General features: G+C 41.8%; 5 protein-coding genes and 1 pseudogene across 9 annotated transcripts in view; all 6 read left to right on the top strand.

The window, feature by feature from the left end:
- Positions 1 to 18,910, top strand: part of LOC118811457 (protocadherin gamma-A11-like) — a 192,282-nt gene that overhangs the window by 121,969 nt on the left and 51,403 nt on the right. The window contains exon 1 of one of the 5 annotated variants that reach the window (XM_036575683.1): positions 387 to 2,968. The exons of the other annotated variants lie outside the window; for them this stretch is intronic. Within the exon in view, the coding sequence (XP_036431576.1) occupies positions 521 to 2,968 (2,448 nt within the window). The 5' untranslated portion in view covers positions 387 to 520. Of the gene's footprint in view, positions 1 to 386; positions 2,969 to 18,910 lie in introns of those variants that run through there. 5 annotated transcript variants of the gene reach the window in all.
- LOC118811482 lies at positions 3,373 to 15,195 on the top strand (annotated as a pseudogene).
- On the top strand, positions 6,458 to 9,787 carry LOC118811459 (protocadherin beta-15-like). Its single transcript, XM_036575690.1, has one exon. The coding sequence runs from the start codon at positions 6,865 to 6,867 to the stop codon at positions 9,439 to 9,441; it is 2,577 nt and encodes an 858-aa protein (XP_036431583.1). The 5' UTR covers positions 6,458 to 6,864; the 3' UTR covers positions 9,442 to 9,787.
- LOC118811467 (protocadherin gamma-A11-like) lies at positions 9,698 to 12,288 on the top strand. Its single transcript, XM_036575696.1, has one exon. The coding sequence runs from the start codon at positions 9,804 to 9,806 to the stop codon at positions 12,240 to 12,242; it is 2,439 nt and encodes an 812-aa protein (XP_036431589.1). The 5' UTR covers positions 9,698 to 9,803; the 3' UTR covers positions 12,243 to 12,288.
- Positions 12,698 to 15,409, top strand: LOC118811464 (protocadherin gamma-A11-like). Its single transcript, XM_036575693.1, has one exon. The coding sequence runs from the start codon at positions 12,826 to 12,828 to the stop codon at positions 15,283 to 15,285; it is 2,460 nt and encodes an 819-aa protein (XP_036431586.1). The 5' UTR covers positions 12,698 to 12,825; the 3' UTR covers positions 15,286 to 15,409.
- On the top strand, positions 15,440 to 18,355 carry LOC118812682 (protocadherin gamma-A2-like). The gene has a single exon (XM_036577805.1). It carries the CDS (start codon positions 15,860 to 15,862, stop codon positions 18,353 to 18,355), a length of 2,496 nt encoding a protein of 831 aa, XP_036433698.1. The 5' UTR covers positions 15,440 to 15,859.

The raw sequence follows: 18,910 nt of genomic DNA on the forward strand, positions 1-18,910 counted from the left end.
TTAGAGCAGTTTTCTGTACAAGTTTTCTTATGAATTGTAATCATTTTCAAAACATACAATATTGTTTCCTTGAGATTTACTGATTTATGTTTTATCATACTCATTTTAATTTTCAGCAAGAAACATTTAACTAAGTTGTTGTGCATTTTAGAATAATCTGAAATACTTTCCTTTTTAACATATTTACTGAGCATTAAGTTTAGACGTTGGTGCGAATTTCAGTTAACTTTGCATTATTTCATCCTTCACCATATTCTAGTTGTAATAACCTTTTTAGGCTCTGTGTGACGCTGTTGGTCAGTGCGTGAAGGCCTTTAAGCGCTTATTCCGTGATCCTCCCCAGGCTGTGACATCATTCAGACTGCGCATTCTCTGTTTCATTTGAGAAAAGCAGACCAAATCGTCAACACGTCCACACATCAGTCTGCTGAGGCTTTCTTACATTTATTTCGTCATTTGTTTCTCCTTGTATATGAAAATGTTTGTATGATGCTCTAGAGTGGATCGCAGTCTTGGTAATATGGGTGCTCTTTGTTCTTTGTACGGCGGTCGAAGAAGGTCCTCTACGCGGGGTTTGACATCACTAATGCAGATGAAGCTTCTCGTTCTCTTTTCCTTTGTTCTGGCTGTTGTGCACGGTCAAATCCGTTACTCCATTCCTGAGGAGATGAATAAGGGCTCTGTTGTGGGAAATATCGTTCAGGATCTCGGTTTGGATGTTAAAAGACTGAAATCTGGTCGAGCGCGGATCTTCACGGAGGACAGTCGTGAGTACATCGGTCTAAATGTGGATAAAGGGACTCTGGTAGTGAGAGAGAGGATAGATAGAGAGGAGCTGTGCGCCCAGGTCACTCCATGCTCCTTACATTTCCAGATCATTCTAGAAAACCCGATGGAGCTGCACAGAATTGATGTAGAAATATTAGATATTAATGATCATGCTCCTGTTTTTGAAACAAAGGAAATTAATATCGACATTAGTGAGCTAGCACTTCCTGGAGCTCGGTTTTCTTTAGAAAACGCGCGTGACCCTGATGTAGGTTTAAACGCATTGCAGAGATACACTCTTAATCCAACAGATCATTTCGCTTTGAAAGAATTGTCGCGTAATGATGGAACAAAGTATGTTGAGATGGTGTTACAGACAGCTTTAGACAGAGAGCAACAAGAAGAGCATAAATTAATTCTGACAGCATTTGATGGAGGCTCTCCTCAGAAATCTGGAACAGTTAAAATAACCGTCATTGTTATTGATGCAAACGACAATCCTCCTGTTTTCAGTAAGCCAGTTTACCGAGTGTCTTTACCAGAAAATGCTGAAAAGAGCCGCATAGCAGTGACTGTAAATGCTACAGACAAAGATAAAGGATCTTATGGTGAGGTCAAATATTCATTTTCTCAAAGTACCGGAAAAGAAGCGAAAGACTTGTTCAGTATTGATTCTGATACTGGAGAAATAAAAGTGAGCGGTCTATTGGATTATGAAAAGTCTAAACAGTACGAGCTGAATGTCGAAGCTAGAGATGTAGGGGGGCTGACTGATACCAGTAAAGCGCTGGTTGAGATCACTGATGTTAATGACAATGCTCCTGTTATCAGTGTTATCTCTTTTTCCAATCCCATCCCAGAGGACTCCGCCCCGGAGACTGTTATAGCGATGCTCAATATTAAAGATATAGACTCCGGTAAAAACGGACAGATTAAATGTTCAGTGAATTCAGATTTACCATTTCGCATCAAATCATCCTCCTCTAATTTCTATAGTTTGGTCACGGATCAGTATTTAGATCGTGAGAAGGTTTCTGAATATAATATAACAATCAGAGCTACTGATGAGGGCTCACCTTCATTCTCTACTAATAAAACACTGCAGCTTAAAATATCTGATGTCAATGACAACGCCCCTGTGTTCCAGCGTCAGTCTTACACCGCTTATGTGATGGAAAATAACACACCTGGAGTGTCTATATTTGCAGTCACAGCAAGTGATAAAGACTCTGGTAACAATGCGCGCATTTCATATTTTCTTGAGGATGTTCTCGTTAATGGAGTTTCAGCCTCCACTTATATTTCAGTTCATGCAGAGAGCGGAGAGATTCTGGCTGTTCGTTCTTTTGATTACGAGCAAACAAAAGAGTTTAATATCCGCGTAAAAGCGCAGGACGGAGGAAACCCACCTCTCAGTAGCAATGTGAGTGTGAAGATCATCATTCAGGACCAGAACGACAACGCGCCTCAGGTTCTGTACCCAGTCCAGACTGGGGGCTCTGTGGTGGCTGAAATGGTGCCTCGCTCAGCAGATGTGGGCTATCTCGTGACTAAAGTGGTGGCTGTTGATGTGGACTCTGGACAGAATGCCTGGCTCTCATATAAACTGCAGAAAGCCACAGACAGGGCGCTGTTTGAAGTGGGCGCACAGAATGGAGAAATTAGAACTGTGCGCCAAGTGACCGATAAAGATGCCGTGAAGCAGAAGCTCACTGTTGTAGTGGAGGACAACGGGCAGCCCTCTCGTTCAGCTACGGTCAATATTAACGTGGCGGTGGCGGACAGTTTCCCTGAAGTGCTCTCGGAGTTCACTGACTTTACGCACGACAAGGATTACAACGACAACCTGACTTTCTATCTAGTCTTGGCTTTGGCTGTAGTTTCATTTCTCTTTATCGTCTCCATCATAGCCATACTGTCAGTCAAATGCTACAGATGGAGACGTGAGCGGATGTTTTATAAATCAGGTGCCAATCTGCCAGTTATTCCATATTATCCACCCCTTTACGCAGACGTAGGAGGGACGGGGACTTTACAGCATGTGTATAATTATGAGGTTTGCAGAACGACTGACTCCAGAAAGAGTGATCTGAAGCACATGAGACCAACTCAGAGCATTATTAGTCTTGATGCCAGTGGAACACAGACTCTCACGCATGCGCAGAGGGAGAAACTGATAAATGACGATTTTGACGATCAGGTGAGATTTTGTATTGGTGTTATTATTATTATTATTATTATTATTATTAGTAGTAGTAGTAGTAGTAGTAGTATTAGTATTATTATTATTAGGTTGTTGTTTTGTGCTATCGCGTTTAGTTTAAGATTTTTAACCGCTGCATGAGCAAAGAATATGCTTTTAAGCCTCTGTCCGTGGTGTCGAGACTAAGGCTTTCCTTTTGTTAGAGCAGTTTTCTGTACAAGTTTTCTTATGAATTGTAATCATTTTTAAAACATACAATATTGTTTCCTTGAGATTTACTGATTTATGTTTTATCATATTCATTTTAATTTTCAACAAGAAACATTTAACTAAGTTGTTGTGCATTTTAGAATTATCTGAAATACTTTCCTTTTTAACATAATTTTTAGCAGCAAGTTTAGACGTTGGTGCGAATTTCAGTTCACTTTGCATCATTTCATCCTTCACCATATTGTAGGTGTAATAACCTTTTTAGGCTCTGTGTGACGCTGTTGGTCAGTGCGTGAAGGCCTTAAGCGCTTATTCCGTGATCCTCCCCAGGCTGTGACATCATTCAGACTGCGCATTCTCTGTTTCATTTGAGAAAAGCAGACCAAATCGTCAACACGTCCACACATCAGTCTGCTGAGACTTTCTTACATTTATTTCGTCATTTGTTCCTCCTTGTATATGAAAATGTTTGTATGATGCTCTGGAGTGGATCGCAGTCTTGGTAATATGGGTGCTCTTTGTTCTTTGTACGTCGGACGAAGAAGGTCCTCTACGCGGAGTTTGACATCACTAATGCAGATGAAGCTTCTCGTTCTCTTCGGCTTTGTTCTGGCTGTTGTGCACGGTCAAATCCGTTACTCCATTCCTGAGGAGATGAATAAGGGCTCTGTTGTGGGAAATATCGTTCAGGATCTCGGTTTGGATGTTAAAAGATTGAAATCTGGTCGAGCGCGGATCTTCACGGAGGACAGTCGTGAGTACATCGGTCTAAATGTGGATAAAGGGACTCTGGTAGTGAGAGAGAGGATAGATAGAGAGGAGCTGTGCGCCCAGGTCACTCCATGCTCCTTACATTTCCAGATCATTCTAGAAAACCCGATGGAGCTGCACAGAATTGATGTGGAAATATTAGATATTAATGATCATGCTCCTGTTTTTGCAAACAGTGAGATCAATTTCCAGATTAGTGAGTCGGCTGTCCCTGGAGCGAAATTTTCTTTAGATAATGCACATGATCCAGATGTAGGACTGAATGCACTCCAAAGATACACCCTTGAACCAACGGATCATTTTTCACTAAAGGAATTATCCCGTAGTGATGGCACAAAATATGTAGAGATGATTTTGCAGACAGCTTTAGACAGAGAAAAACAAGAGGAGCATAAATTGAAATTGACGGCTTTTGATGGAGGCACTCCTCAAAAATCGGGGACAGTCAAAATTAATATCATGGTTATTGATGTTAATGATAACACTCCAGTGTTTAGTCAGCCTGCATATAAAGTTACTGTTTCGGAAAATGCACCAAGAGGAGTAAGATTAGCAACAGTGAGTGCAACTGACAAGGACAAAGGAGCTAACGGTGTGATTATATATTCGTTTTCACAGAGCACCGGTAAAACTATCGACTTATTCACAATAGATCAAGACACTGGAGATATTCGAGTAAGTGGCCAGTTAGACTTTGAAAAATATAAACAGTACGAATTGAATATCGAGGCAAAAGATAAAGGTGGACTAACTGATACCAGTAAAGTGCTGGTTGAGATCACTGATGTTAATGACAATGCTCCTGTTATCAGTGTTATCTCTTTTTCCAGCCCCATCCCAGAGGACTCCGCCCCGGAGACTGTTATAGCGATGCTCAATATTAAAGATATAGACTCCGGTAAAAACGGACAGATTAAATGTTCAGTGAATTCAGATTTACCATTTCGCATCAAACCATCCTCCTCTAATTTCTATAGTTTGGTCACAGATCAGTATTTAGATCGTGAGAAGGTTTCAGAATATAATATAACAATAAGAGCTACTGATGAGGGCTCACCTTCATTCTCTACTAATAAAACACTGCAGCTTAAAATATCTGATGTCAATGACAACGCCCCTGTGTTCCAGCGTCAGTCTTACACCGCTTATGTGATGGAAAATAACACACCTGGAGTGTCTATATTTGCAGTCACAGCAAGTGATAAAGACTCTGGTAACAATGCGCGCATTTCATATTTTCTTGAGGATGTTCTCGTTAACGGAGTTTCAGCCTCCACTTATATTTCAGTTCATGCAGAGAGCGGAGAGATTCTGGCTGTTCGCTCTTTTGATTACGAGCAAACAAAAGAGTTTAATATTCGCCTAAAAGCGCAGGACGGAGGAAACCCACCTCTCAGTAGCAATGTGAGTGTGAAGATCATCATTCAGGACCAGAACGACAACGCGCCTCAGGTTCTGTACCCAGTCCAGACTGGGGGCTCTGTGGTGGCTGAAATGGTGCCTCGTTCAGCAGATGTGGGCTATCTTGTGACTAAAGTGGTGGCTGTTGATGTGGACTCTGGACAGAATGCCTGGCTCTCATATAAACTGCAGAAAGCCACAGACAGGGCGCTGTTTGAAGTGGGCGCACAGAATGGAGAAATAAGAACTGTGCGCCAAGTGACCGATAAAGATGCTGTAAAGCAGAAGCTCACTGTTGTAGTGGAGGACAACGGGCAGCCCTCTCGTTCAGCTACGGTCAATATTAACGTGGCGGTGGCGGACAGTTTCCCTGAAGTGCTCTCGGAGTTCACTGACTTTACGCACGACAAGGATTACAACGACAACCTGACTTTCTATCTAGTCTTGGCCTTGGCTGTAGTTTCATTTCTCTTTATCGTCTCCATCATAGCCATACTGTCAGTCAAATGCTACAGATGGAGACGAGAGCGGATGTTTTATAAATCAGGTGCCAATCTGCCAGTTATTCCATATTATCCACCCCTTTACGCAGACGTAGGAGGGACGGGGACTTTACAGCATGTGTATAATTATGAGGTTTGCAGAACGACTGACTCCAGAAAGAGTGATCTGAAGCACATGAGACCAACTCAGAGCATCATTAGTCTCGATCCCAGTGGAACACAAACGCTCACACATGCGCAGAGGGAGAAACTGATAAGTGACGATTTTGACGATCAGGTGAGATTTTGTGTTTCGTGTTATTACTAGCGCTATTATTATTATTATTATTATTATTATTTTATTATTATTATTGTTGTTGTTGTTGTTGTTGTTGCTGTTGTTGTTTTTCTTGATTTTGAGATCTCATTTATTTTAAAAACTTTGAGGTGTTGAATGTGCATGTTAGAAGCTTTCTGCCTCTGTCCATTGTACTGAAATTCGGAATCAGGATCTTTGTACGAGGAATTATCTGATTTTTTCCCATGTATTGCAATTAATCTTTTAATACATATTTTTCAAAAGATGTACTTAATGATTCGTATTGTGTCGTCAGACATTTTTTCCCCAACCTTTAACAATTCTTCAAAGACTTTGCACGTTCTAGAGGTTCCTGAAATGCTTTTCTTTAAAAACATATTCGATTAACTTTAATTTTACACATTGGCTCGAGTTCTAATCAGCAAGACATTATCTCATCCTTCACCATAGTTGTAATAACCGTTTTAGGCTCTGTGTGACGCTGTTGGTCAGTGCGTGAAGGCTTTAGGCGCTTATTGCGTGATCCTGCCCAGACTGTGACATCATACAGACTGCGCATTCTCTGTTTCATTTGAGAAAAGCAGACCAAATCGTCAACACGTCCGCACATCGGTCGAATGAATTTGTCGTGCATTTTTGGGCACTCGAATCTGTGTATATAAAAGAAAGTGTGTATATGATCTTTTGGAGTGAATTGCAGTTTTGGTAATATGGGTGCTCTTTGTTCATTGTACGCCCGACGAAGCAACTCCTCTAAGCAGGGTTTGACATGGAAGCTTCTGGTTCTTTTTTCCTTTGTTCTGGCTGTTGTGCACTGTCAAATCCGTTACTCCGTTCCTGAGGAGATGAATAAGGGCTCTGTTGTGGGAAATATCGTTCAGGATCTCGGTTTGGATGTTAAAAGACTGAAATCTGGTCGAGCGCGGATCTTCACGGAGGACAGTCGTGAGTACATCGGTCTAAATGTGGATAAAGGGACTCTGGTAGTGAGAGAGAGGATAGATAGAGAGGAGCTGTGCGCCCAGGTCACTCCATGCTCCTTACATTTCCAGATCATTCTAGAAAACCCGATGGAGATGCATCGAGTTGATGTAGAAATATTAGATATTAATGATCATGCTCCTGTTTTTGCAAGAAAGGAGATTAATATCGACATTGGTGAGTCCGCTGTCCCTGGTGCTCGGTTTTCTTTAGACAGTGCGCGTGATCCTGATGTAGGTTTAAACGCACTGCAGAGATACACTCTTAATCCAACAGACCATTTCACTTTGAAAGAATTATCTCGCAATGATGGAACAAAATATGTTGAGATGGTGTTACAGACAGCTTTAGACAGAGAGCAACAAGAAGAGCATAAATTAATTCTGACAGCATTTGATGGAGGCTCTCCTCAGAAATCTGGAACAGTTAAAATAACCGTCATTGTTATTGATGCAAACGACAATCCTCCCGTGTTCAGTCAGCCAGTTTACCTAGTGTCTTTATCAGAAAACGCTCGGAAAGGAAGCACAGTGGTGATAGTAAGTGCTACAGACAAGGACAAAGGACCTTATGGTGAGGTTACGTATTCGTTTCCTCAAAGCACAGGAGTAGAATCCATAGACATATTCACCATTAATTCTGATACTGGAGAAATAAAACTGAATGGTCTTTTGGATTATGAAAAATCTAAACAGTACGAGTTAAATGTCGAAGCTAGAGATATAGGGGGGCTGACTGATACCAGTAAAGTGCTGGTTGAGATCACTGATGTTAATGACAATGCTCCTGTTATCAGTGTTATCTCTTTTTCCAACCCCATCCCAGAGGACTCCGCCCCGGAGACTGTTATAGCGATGCTCAATATTAAAGATATAGACTCCGGTAAAAACGGACAGATTAAATGTTCAGTGAATTCAGATTTACCATTTCGCATCAAATCATCCTCCTCTAATTTCTATAGTTTGGTCACCGATCAGTATTTAGATCGTGAGAAGGTTTCAGAATATAATATAACAATCAGAGCTACTGATGAGGGCTCACCTTCATTCTCTACTAATAAAACACTGCAGCTTAAAATATCTGATGTCAATGACAACGCCCCTGTGTTCCAGCGTCAGTCTTACACCGCTTATGTGATGGAAAATAACACACCTGGAGTGTCTATATTTGCAGTCACAGCAAGTGATAAAGACTCTGGTAACAATGCGCGCATTTCATATTTTCTTGAGGATGTTCTCGTTAATGGAGTTTCAGCCTCCACTTATATTTCAGTTCATGCAGAGAGCGGAGAGATTCTGGCTGTTCGTTCTTTTGATTACGAGCAAACAAAAGAGTTTAATATCCGCGTAAAAGCGCAGGACGGAGGAAACCCACCTCTCAGTAGCAATGTGAGTGTGAAGATCATCATTCAGGACCAGAACGACAACGCGCCTCAGGTTCTGTACCCAGTCCAGACTGGGGGCTCTGTGGTGGCTGAAATGGTGCCTCGCTCAGCAGATGTGGGCTATCTCGTGACTAAAGTGGTGGCTGTTGATGTGGACTCTGGACAGAATGCCTGGCTCTCATATAAACTGCAGAAAGCCACAGACAGGGCGCTGTTTGAAGTGGGCGCACAGAATGGAGAAATAAGAACTGTGCGCCAAGTGACCGATAAAGATGCTGTGAAGCAGAAGCTCACTGTTGTAGTGGAGGACAACGGGCAGCCCTCTCGTTCAGCTACGGTCAATATTAACGTGGCGGTGGCGGACAGTTTCCCTGAAGTGCTCTCGGAGTTTACTGACTTTACGCACGACAAGGATTACAACGACAACCTGACTTTCTATCTAGTCTTGGCCTTGGCTGTAGTTTCATTTCTCTTTATCGTCTCCATCATAGCCATACTGTCAGTCAAATGCTACAGATGGAGACGAGAGCGGCTGTTTTATAAATCAGGTGCCAATCTGCCAGTTATTCCATATTATCCACCCCTTTACGCAGACGTAGGAGGGACGGGGACTTTACAGCATGTGTATAATTATGAGGTTTGCAGAACGACTGACTCCAGAAAGAGTGATCTGAAATATGCCAGACCTTCCAGTGAGAGCATCATTAGCTTGGACACCAGTGGAGCACAGACTCTCACGCATGCGCAGAGAGACATAACAAGCAATGATTATGATGATAAGGTGAGATCAAGAAACATAGCGTTTTCTTACATTTTCTTTCATCTGTCTACACTGTGTATACGTTTATACATATTGGCACTCTATTGTTTATTCAGTTTTTTCTCCTTTTCTCCCTTTCCCCTTGTCTTTCTTTATTCCTGAAAATGTCTACAGTATCTATTTTTTTTTTCTTTCTTTCATTAATTTCTACTTAATTCAAAAAAGAATTCTTTAAAATTTGAGGGCACACTCATCTGTGTTATATTTTCTCTGCAGTATTTCTTTAATGCTCTAAGTGCCGCTGTTGGTCAGTAAGTGTGAGAAGGTGCATGTTTTAAGCGGATCTTTGTAGGGCCTCCCCTTTATTCTGACGTCATAGGAGCCGCAGAGCTTGTCTTCATTTTTCGCTGGCTCTTAGTGGTGCAACGTCCGCTGTTGTTTTGAATAATATTTCCCATTTTGTTCTCTTTTAACTTTAGGAATATTTGTCGCATCTCCTTGATTTGGATTCGGGTGGTTAAAATATGGCTGTTCTTTGTTCTTTTGACGCCCGGAAAAGCAGATACTCCTCCTGCGTTTCGTTCCGTCTGCTCTTTGTACTAGTCTTTGTTCTGACCGTTGCGCACGGGCAGGTCCGTTACTCCATTCCTGAGGAGATGAATAAGGGCTCTGTTGTGGGAAATATCGTTCAGGATCTCGGTTTGGATGTTAAAAGACTGAAATCTGGTCGAGCGCGGATCTTCACGGAGGACAGTCGTGAGTACATCGGTCTAAATGTGGATAGAGGGACTCTGGTAGTGAGAGAGAGAATAGATAGAGAGGAGCTGTGCGCCCAGGTCACTCCATGCTCCTTACACTTCCAGATCATTCTAGAAAACCCGATGGAGCTGCACAGAATTGATGTGGAAATATTAGATATTAATGATCATGCTCCTGTTTTTGCAAGAAAAGAGATTAATATTGATGTTGGTGAGCTAGCTGTCCCTGGTGCTCGGTTTTCTTTAGATAATGCGCAGGATCCTGATGTAGGTCTGAATGCACTGCAGAAATACACTCTTAATCCAACAGATCATTTTTCATTGAAGGATGTAACTGATAGTGATGGAATGAAATATGTCGAAATGGTTTTAAAAACGCCTCTTGATAGAGAAGAAAAAGAGCAACATAATTTAGTTTTATCAGCATTTGATGGAGGCTCTCCTCCTAAGTCCGGAACCGTTAAAGTCAATGTAAATGTTATGGACGCAAATGATAATTCTCCTGTATTTAGTCAGCCTGTTTACAGGGCTTCATTATCTGAAAACTCACCAAAAGGTACTGTTATTGTCACCGTGAATGCATCAGATCGAGACAAAGGGGCGAATGCTGATGTGGTCTACTCGTTTTCCCAAAGCTCTGGAAAAGCGTTAGATTTATTCAACATTGATGCCCACACCGGTGACATTACAGTGAACGGTGACCTCGATTTCGAGAAAAACAAGCAATTTCAGTTAAACGTGGAAGCAACAGATAAGGGAGGTTTAAAGGATTCCAGTAAAGTCGCTATTGAATTGGTCGATGTTAACGACAACGCTCCTGTTATGAGTGTTATTTCTTTCTCTAATCCGGTTGCTGAAGATTCCGCTCCTGGGACTGTGATAGCGATGTTAAATGTAAAAGACTTAGATTCGGGTAAGAACGGGCAGGTAAAATGTACCATTGATTCAAATTTACCGTTTAAAATACAACAATCGACCTCCAATTTCTATAGCTTAGTAACTGAACGAGTTTTGGATCGTGAGACGACACCCGAATATAATATAACAATCAGAGCTACTGATGAGGGCTCACCTTCATTCTCTACTAATAAAACACTGCAGCTTAAAATATCTGATGTCAATGACAACGCCCCTGTGTTCCAGCGTCAGTCTTACACCGCTTATGTGATGGAAAATAACACACCTGGAGTGTCTATATTTGCAGTCACAGCAAGTGATAAAGACTCTGGTAACAATGCGCGCATTTCATATTTTCTTGAGGATGTTCTCGTTAATGGAGTTTCAGCCTCCACTTATATTTCAGTTCATGCAGAGAGCGGAGAGATTCTGGCTGTTCGTTCTTTTGATTACGAGCAAACAAAAGAGTTTAATATCCGCGTAAAAGCGCAGGACGGAGGAAACCCACCTCTCAGTAGCAATGTGAGTGTGAAGATCATCATTCAGGACCAGAACGACAACGCGCCTCAGGTTCTGTACCCAGTCCAGACTGGGGGCTCTGTGGTGGCTGAAATGGTGCCTCGCTCAGCAGATGTGGGCTATCTCGTGACTAAAGTGGTGGCTGTTGATGTGGACTCTGGACAGAATGCCTGGCTCTCATATAAACTGCAGAAAGCCACAGACAGGGCGCTGTTTGAAGTGGGCGCACAGAATGGAGAAATAAGAACTGTGCGCCAAGTGACCGATAAAGATGCTGTGAAGCAGAAGCTCACTGTTGTAGTGGAGGACAACGGGCAGCCCTCTCGTTCAGCTACGGTCAATATTAACGTGGCGGTGGCGGACAGTTTCCCTGAAGTGCTCTCGGAGTTCACTGACTTCACGCACGACAAGGATTACAACGACAACCTGACTTTCTATCTAGTCTTGGCCTTGGCTGTAGTTTCATTTCTCTTTATCGTCTCCATCATAGCCATACTGTCAGTCAAATGCTACAGATGGAGACGAGAGCGGCTGTTTTATAAATCAGGTGCCAATCTGCCAGTTATTCCATATTATCCACCCCTTTACGCAGACGTAGGAGGGACGGGGACTTTACAGCATGTGTATAATTATGAGGTTTGCAGAACGACTGACTCCAGAAAGAGTGATCTGAAATATGTCAGACCTTCCAGTGAGAGCATCATTAGCTTGGACACCAGTGGAACGCAAACACTCACGCATGCGCAGAGGGGGAAACTGACCAGTGACTCGGTGGATCAGGTGAGATGAAGTCACTGACGTCATGAATTATGTTCATTGCTAACTTTGATTTGAACTTTTTTTTTTTGATAACACTGCCATATTTTTCACTTGTAAAATGGTGTATTTATACACTTATTGATTTTAATCAAATTAAGTGTCTCAATCGCCATATTAACATTTTAGCAATAACTGTTTATTGTATGGATTATTATTATTTTTATTATTATTATTATTATTATTATTATTAGCTACAATTTAAACGCTATAAGATTAATGCGTGTGCGTCACGTCCATATAAAATATATTTTTTGTATTCCAGAATATGTACAAGGGCTTTTTTTGCGTTGTAATTTTCTTTCAGTGCTCTGAGTGCCGCTGTTGGTCAGTGTGTGCAGGTTTTTAAAGCTTATTTGCGGATCCTCCTCCACATTCTGACATCATGCATAAAGCAAAATATCTCATTCCAGACTATCTCACCACCACAGACGCACAGGCGGGCATTGCCTCTCAGCGCAATCGAATAATACTTCTTCAATTTTTTTTTCTACTATTTTTTCAAAGGATTTAATACTGATTCGGATATCAGAACCTGTATTGTAGCATTTCCATCATGGATGCCCTTTGTTCTCATAACGCCCGGAACATAGGCCCCATCTCTGGTGTTTGTCTACGGCTGATGCAGTTTCTCGTCCTGTTTGTCTTTGTTCTGACCGTTGCGCGCGGGCAGGTCCGTTACTCCATTCCTGAGGAGATGAATAAGGGCTCTGTTGTGGGAAATATCGTTCAGGATCTCGGTTTGGATGTTAAAAGACTGAAATCTGGTCGAGCGCGGATCTTCACGGAGGACAGTCGTGAGTACATCGGTCTAAATGTGGATAAAGGGACTCTGGTAGTGAGAGAGAGAATAGATAGAGAGCAGCTGTGCGCCCAGGTCACTCCATGCTCCTTACACTTCCAGATCATTCTAGAAAACCCGATGGAGCTGCATAGAATTGATGTGGAAATATTAGATATTAATGATCATGCTCCTGTTTTTGCAAGAAAGGAGATTAACATTGATGTTGGTGAGCTAGCACTTCCTGGTGCTCGGTTTTCTCTAGATAATGCGCGTGACCCTGATGTAGGTTTAAACGCATTGCAGAGATACACTCTTAATCCAACAGATCATTTTACCTTAAAAGAATTGTCGCGTAATGATGGAACAAAGTATGTTCAGATGGTACTTCAAACACCTTTAGACAGAGAGCAACAAGAAGAGCATAAATTAATTCTGACAGCATTTGATGGAGGCTCTCCTCAGAAATCTGGAACAGTTAAAATAACCGTCATTGTTATTGATGCGAACGACAATCCTCCCGTGTTCAGTCAGCCAGTTTACCGAGTGTCTTTGCCAGAAAATGCTCAGAAGGGCAGTATAGTAGTGACTGTGCTTGCTACAGACAAAGATAAAGGGCTTAATGGTGAGGTTACATATTCGTTTCCAGAAAACACCGGAATTGAGGACGTAGACTTGTTCAATATTGATTCTAATACTGGAGAAATAAAAGTTAATGGTCCATTGGATTATGAAGCATCCAAACAGTACGAGCTGAATGTCGAAGCTAAAGATAAGGGCGGACTAACTGATACCAGTAAAGTGCTGGTTGAGATCACTGATGTTAATGACAATGCTCCTGTTATCAGTGTTATCTCTTTTTCCAATCCCATCCCAGAGGACTCCGCCCCGGAGACTGTTATAGCGATGCTCAATATTAAAGATATAGACTCCGGTAAAAACGGACAGATTAAATGTTCAGTGAATTCAGATTTACCATTTCGCATCAAATCATCCTCCTCTAATTTCTATAGTTTGGTCACCGATCAGTATTTAGATCGTGAGAAGGTTTCAGAATATAATATAACAATCAGAGCTACTGATGAGGGCTCACCTTCATTCTCTACTAATAAAACACTGCAGCTTAAAATATCTGATGTCAATGACAACGCCCCTGTGTTCCAGCGTCAGTCTTACACCGCTTATGTGATGGAAAATAACACACCTGGAGTGTCTATATTTGCAGTTACAGCAAGTGATAAAGACTCTGGTAACAATGCGCGCATTTCATATTTTCTTGAGGATGTTCTCGTTAATGGAGTTTCAGCCTCCACTTATATTTCAGTTCATGCAGAGAGCGGAGAGATTCTGGCTGTTCGTTCTTTTGATTACGAGCAAACAAAAGAGTTTAATATCCGCGTAAAAGCGCAGGACGGAGGAAACCCACCTCTCAGTAGCAATGTGAGTGTGAAGATCATCATTCAGGACCAGAACGACAACGCGCCTCAGGTTCTGTACCCAGTCCAGACTGGGGGCTCTGTGGTGGCTGAAATGGTGCCTCGCTCAGCAGATGTGGGCTATCTTGTGACTAAAGTGGTGGCTGTTGATGTGGACTCTGGACAGAATGCCTGGCTCTCATATAAACTGCAGAAAGCCACAGACAGGGCGCTGTTTGAAGTGGGCGCACAGAATGGAGAAATAAGAACTGTGCGCCAAGTGACCGATAAAGATGCTGTGAAGCAGAAACTCACTGTTGTAGTGGAGGACAACGGGCAGCCCTCTCGTTCAGCTACGGTCAATATTAACGTGGCGGTGGCGGACAGTTTCCCTGAAGTGCTCTCGGAGTTCACTGACTTTACGCACGACAAGGATTACAACGACAACCTGACTTTCTATCTAGTCTTGGCCTTGGCTGTAGTTTCATTTCTCTTTATCGTCTCCATCATAGCCATACTGTCAGTCAAATGCTACAGATGGAGACGTGAGCGGATGTTTTACAAATCAGGTGCCAATCTGCCAGTTATTCCATATTATCCACCCCTTTACGCAGACGTAGGAGGGACGGGGACTTTACAGCATGTGTATAATTATGAGGTCTGCAGAACGACTGACTCCAGAAAGAGTGATCTGAAATATGCCAGACCTTCCAGTGAGAGCATCATTAGCTTGGATACCAGTGGAACACAAACACTCACGCATGCGCAGAGGGGGAAACTGATAAATGACTCTGGGGATCAGGTGAGATATAGTCATTGAGGTCCTGAATTATGTTCATTACTATCTTTAAAGTACGTTAAACATCTTTTCTTATAACACTGCCATATTTTTCACATATAAAAGTCGTTCATTTATTCATTTATTGATTTTAATCTGATGAAATTACATTAGATTCCACAGTCGCCATATGAATATTTCATTACGTTTAACATTATTATTATTATTATTATTATTATTAATACTTACCACTAAAATGCCAATATGTTAAGCTGTGTGCCTCACGTCCATATAAAATACTTTTATTTTTATTAATTTTCTTTTTTAGAATTTTCCTTTTTTTTTTTTCCGTGTAATTTTCTTTCAGTGCTCTGAGTGCCGCTGTTGGTCAGTGTGTGCGGGTTTTTAAAGCTCATTTGTGGATCCTCCTCCACATTCTGACATCATGCATGAAGCAAAATATCTCATTCCAGACTGTCTCACCAACATAAACACACAGGCGGGCATTGCCTCTCAGCGCAATCGAATAATACTTCATCATTTTTTTCTTGTATATTTTCTTCAAATGATTGAATATTGATTTGGATATTCGAAGCTGTATTGAACGATTTCCATCATGGATGTCCTTTGTTCTCATAACGCCCGGAATACAGGCTCTATCTCTCGTGTTTGTCGACGGCTGGTGCAGTTTCTCGTCCTGTTTGTCTTTGTTCTGACCGTTGCGCGCGGGCAGGTCCGTTACTCCATTCCTGAGGAGATGAATAAGGGCTCTGTTGTGGGAAATATCGTTCAGGATCTCGGTTTGGATGTTAAAAGACTGAAATCTGGTCGAGCGCGGATCTTCACGGAGGACAGTCGTGAGTACATCGGTCTAAATGTGGATAAAGGGACTCTGGTAGTGAGAGAGAGGATAGATAGAGAGCAGCTGTGCGCCCAGGTCACTCCATGCTCCTTACATTTCCAGATCATTCTAGAAAACCCGATGGAGCTGCATCAGGTCGATGTAGAAATATTAGATATTAATGATAATGCGCCTGTTTTTACAAGAAGAGAAATTGGTTTTCAAATTAGTGAATCAGCTCTACCTGGAGCGAAATTTTCTTTAGACAGCGCTCATGATCCTGATGTAGGTCTTAATGCTCTACAGAGGTACACACTCAACCCAACAGACCATTTTTCTCTGAAAGAAGTGGCCGGTAATGATGGGCTGAAATACATAGAAATGGTGTTGCAAACACTTTTAGATAGAGAGAATCAAGAAGATCATTTATTGACTCTGGTGGCATTTGATGGAGGAAATCCACAGAAATCTGGCACTGTTAAGATAACCGTAACAGTTATGGATGCAAACGATAATTCCCCTGTATTTAGTCTGCCTGTATATCGCGTTTCCCTGCTGGAGAATTCACCCAAGGGCACCTATGTCGCCACAGTAACTGCTACAGATAAAGACAAAGGCACAAACGCTCAGGTGACGTATTCATTTTCTCAAAGCACCGGAAAGAGCTTGAATTTATTTAACATTGATTCTGAGACCGGTGAGATCACTGTAAACGGTGATCTGGACTTCGAGAAGTCAAAACATTTTCAAATTACTGTTGAAGCATCAGACAAAGGAGGCCTGACAGATTCCTCTAAAGTGGTGATTGAAGTTGCTGATATTAATGATAATGCACCTATCATAAGCATAATTTCATTTTCTCAGGCGATACCAGAAGACTCCGCCCCGGAGACAGTGATAGCGATGCTGAACGTCAAAGATTTAGATTCGGGGAAAAATGGGCAGGTAAAATGTTCAATAGCTCGCGACGCGCCCTTTAAAATCAAATCGACATCTACGAATTTCTTCAGTGTAGTCACTGATCAGCTTTTAGATCGTGAGAAGGTGTCTGAATATAATATAACAATAACAGCTACTGATGAGGGTTCTCCCTCTTTATCCACGAGCAAAATCTTGAATATTAAAATATCTGATGTCAATGACAACGCCCCTGTGTTCCAGCGTCAGTCTTACACCGCTTATGTGATGGAAAATAACACACCTGGAGTGTCTATATTTGCAGTCACGGCAAGTGATAAAGACTCTGGTAACAATGCGCGCATTTCATATTTTCTTGAGGATGTTCTCGTTAATGGAGTTTCAGCCTCCACTTATATTTCAGTTCATGCAGAGAGCGGAGAGATTCTGGCTGTTCGTTCTTTTGATTACGAGCAAACAAAAGAGTTTAATATCCGCGTAAAAGCGCAGGACGGAGGAAACCCACCTCTCAGTAGCAATGTGAGTGTGAAGATCATCATTCAGGACCAGAACGACAACGCGCCTCAGGTTCTGTACCCAGTCCAGACTGGGGGCTCTGTGGTGGCTGAAATGGTGCCTCGCTCAGCAGATGTGGGCTATCTCGTGACTAAAGTGGTGGCTGTTGATGTGGACTCTGGACAGAATGCCTGGCTCTCATATAAACTGCAGAAAGCCACAGACAGGGCGCTGTTTGAAGTGGGCGCACAGAATGGAGAAATAAGAACTGTGCGCCAAGTGACCGATAAAGATGCTGTGAAGCAGAAGCTCACTGTTGTAGTGGAGGACAATGGGCAGCCCTCTCGTTCAGCTACGGTCAATATTAACGTGGCGGTGGCGGACAGTTTCCCTGAAGTGCTCTCGGAGTTCACTGACTTTACGCACGACAAGGATTACAACGACAACCTGACTTTCTATCTAGTCTTGGCCTTGGCTGTAGTTTCATTTCTCTTTATCGTCTCCATCATAGCCATACTGTCAGTCAAATGCTACAGATGGAGACGTGAGCGGATGTTTTACAAATCAGGTGCGAATCTGCCAGTTATTCCATATTATCCACCCCTTTACGCAGACGTAGGAGGGACGGGGACTTTACAGCATGTGTATAATTATGAGGTTTGCAGAACGACTGACTCCAGAAAGAGTGATCTGAAATATGTCAGACCTTCCAGTGAGAGCATCATTAGCTTGGACACCAGTGGAACACAGACTCTGACGCGTGCGCAGAGAGAAAATCTGGCCAATGACTCTGAGGATCAGGTGAGATCTGAAAATTCAGAAACCTTTTTTTTTCGAGGTCCTGTATTCACTGATTAATTATTTCTACAGAACAAAACATGGTGACATTATCACATTCTGTTAAAAAGTTTTTTTTTTTGTTTTTTTTTTCACTTTTTATGTGTAATTTTCAGTCCCAGAGTCACACTGTAAAATCTGCTGATTTAAGTCAACTGAAATGGTTTGAGGAAACCCATTGCCTTAAATGATTTAACTTAAAATAAGTTGAATCATTTGACCTTAAATATTTCCCTGAACTAAGTGTGAAAATATATGTTGTATACACTTAAGTAAATTGAGTAAATTCTGCTTACTCCATTCGTTTTGTTGATCTTAAAATGTTTGAGTATTTTGGACTTACATGTTATAGCCGTACTAACTCAATACAAGTAAGTAATTGTAAATAGAAATTAACTGCAAGGCTAAACTAGACTATTATTATAACAAATTCATATTGTACTGCAGGAACTTGATATTAATAAAGATTCATAACAATGTCTTATCTAACTTAATATTACTCTGGACCATCTCTGAACCACAGTGCAGATGTGATCTCTACAGCATTTAGCCAACTCAAAACCAGACTCAACATGT

Source organism: Colossoma macropomum, unplaced genomic scaffold (assembly GCF_904425465.1).
Source record: "Colossoma macropomum unplaced genomic scaffold, Colossoma_macropomum, whole genome shotgun sequence".
In the NCBI taxonomy this organism is placed as follows: domain Eukaryota; kingdom Metazoa; phylum Chordata; class Actinopteri; order Characiformes; family Serrasalmidae; genus Colossoma; species Colossoma macropomum.

Bases quoted from the DNA above. Each gene is read 5' to 3' on its own strand.
- LOC118811467 (XM_036575696.1), top strand. From the start codon at position 9,804: ATGGCTGTTCTTTGTTCTTTTGACGCCCGGAAAAGCAGATACTCCTCC.
- LOC118811459 (XM_036575690.1), top strand. From the start codon at position 6,865: ATGGGTGCTCTTTGTTCATTGTACGCCCGACGAAGCAACTCCTCTAAG.
- LOC118811464 (XM_036575693.1), top strand. From the start codon at position 12,826: ATGGATGCCCTTTGTTCTCATAACGCCCGGAACATAGGCCCCATCTCT.
- LOC118812682 (XM_036577805.1), top strand. From the start codon at position 15,860: ATGGATGTCCTTTGTTCTCATAACGCCCGGAATACAGGCTCTATCTCT.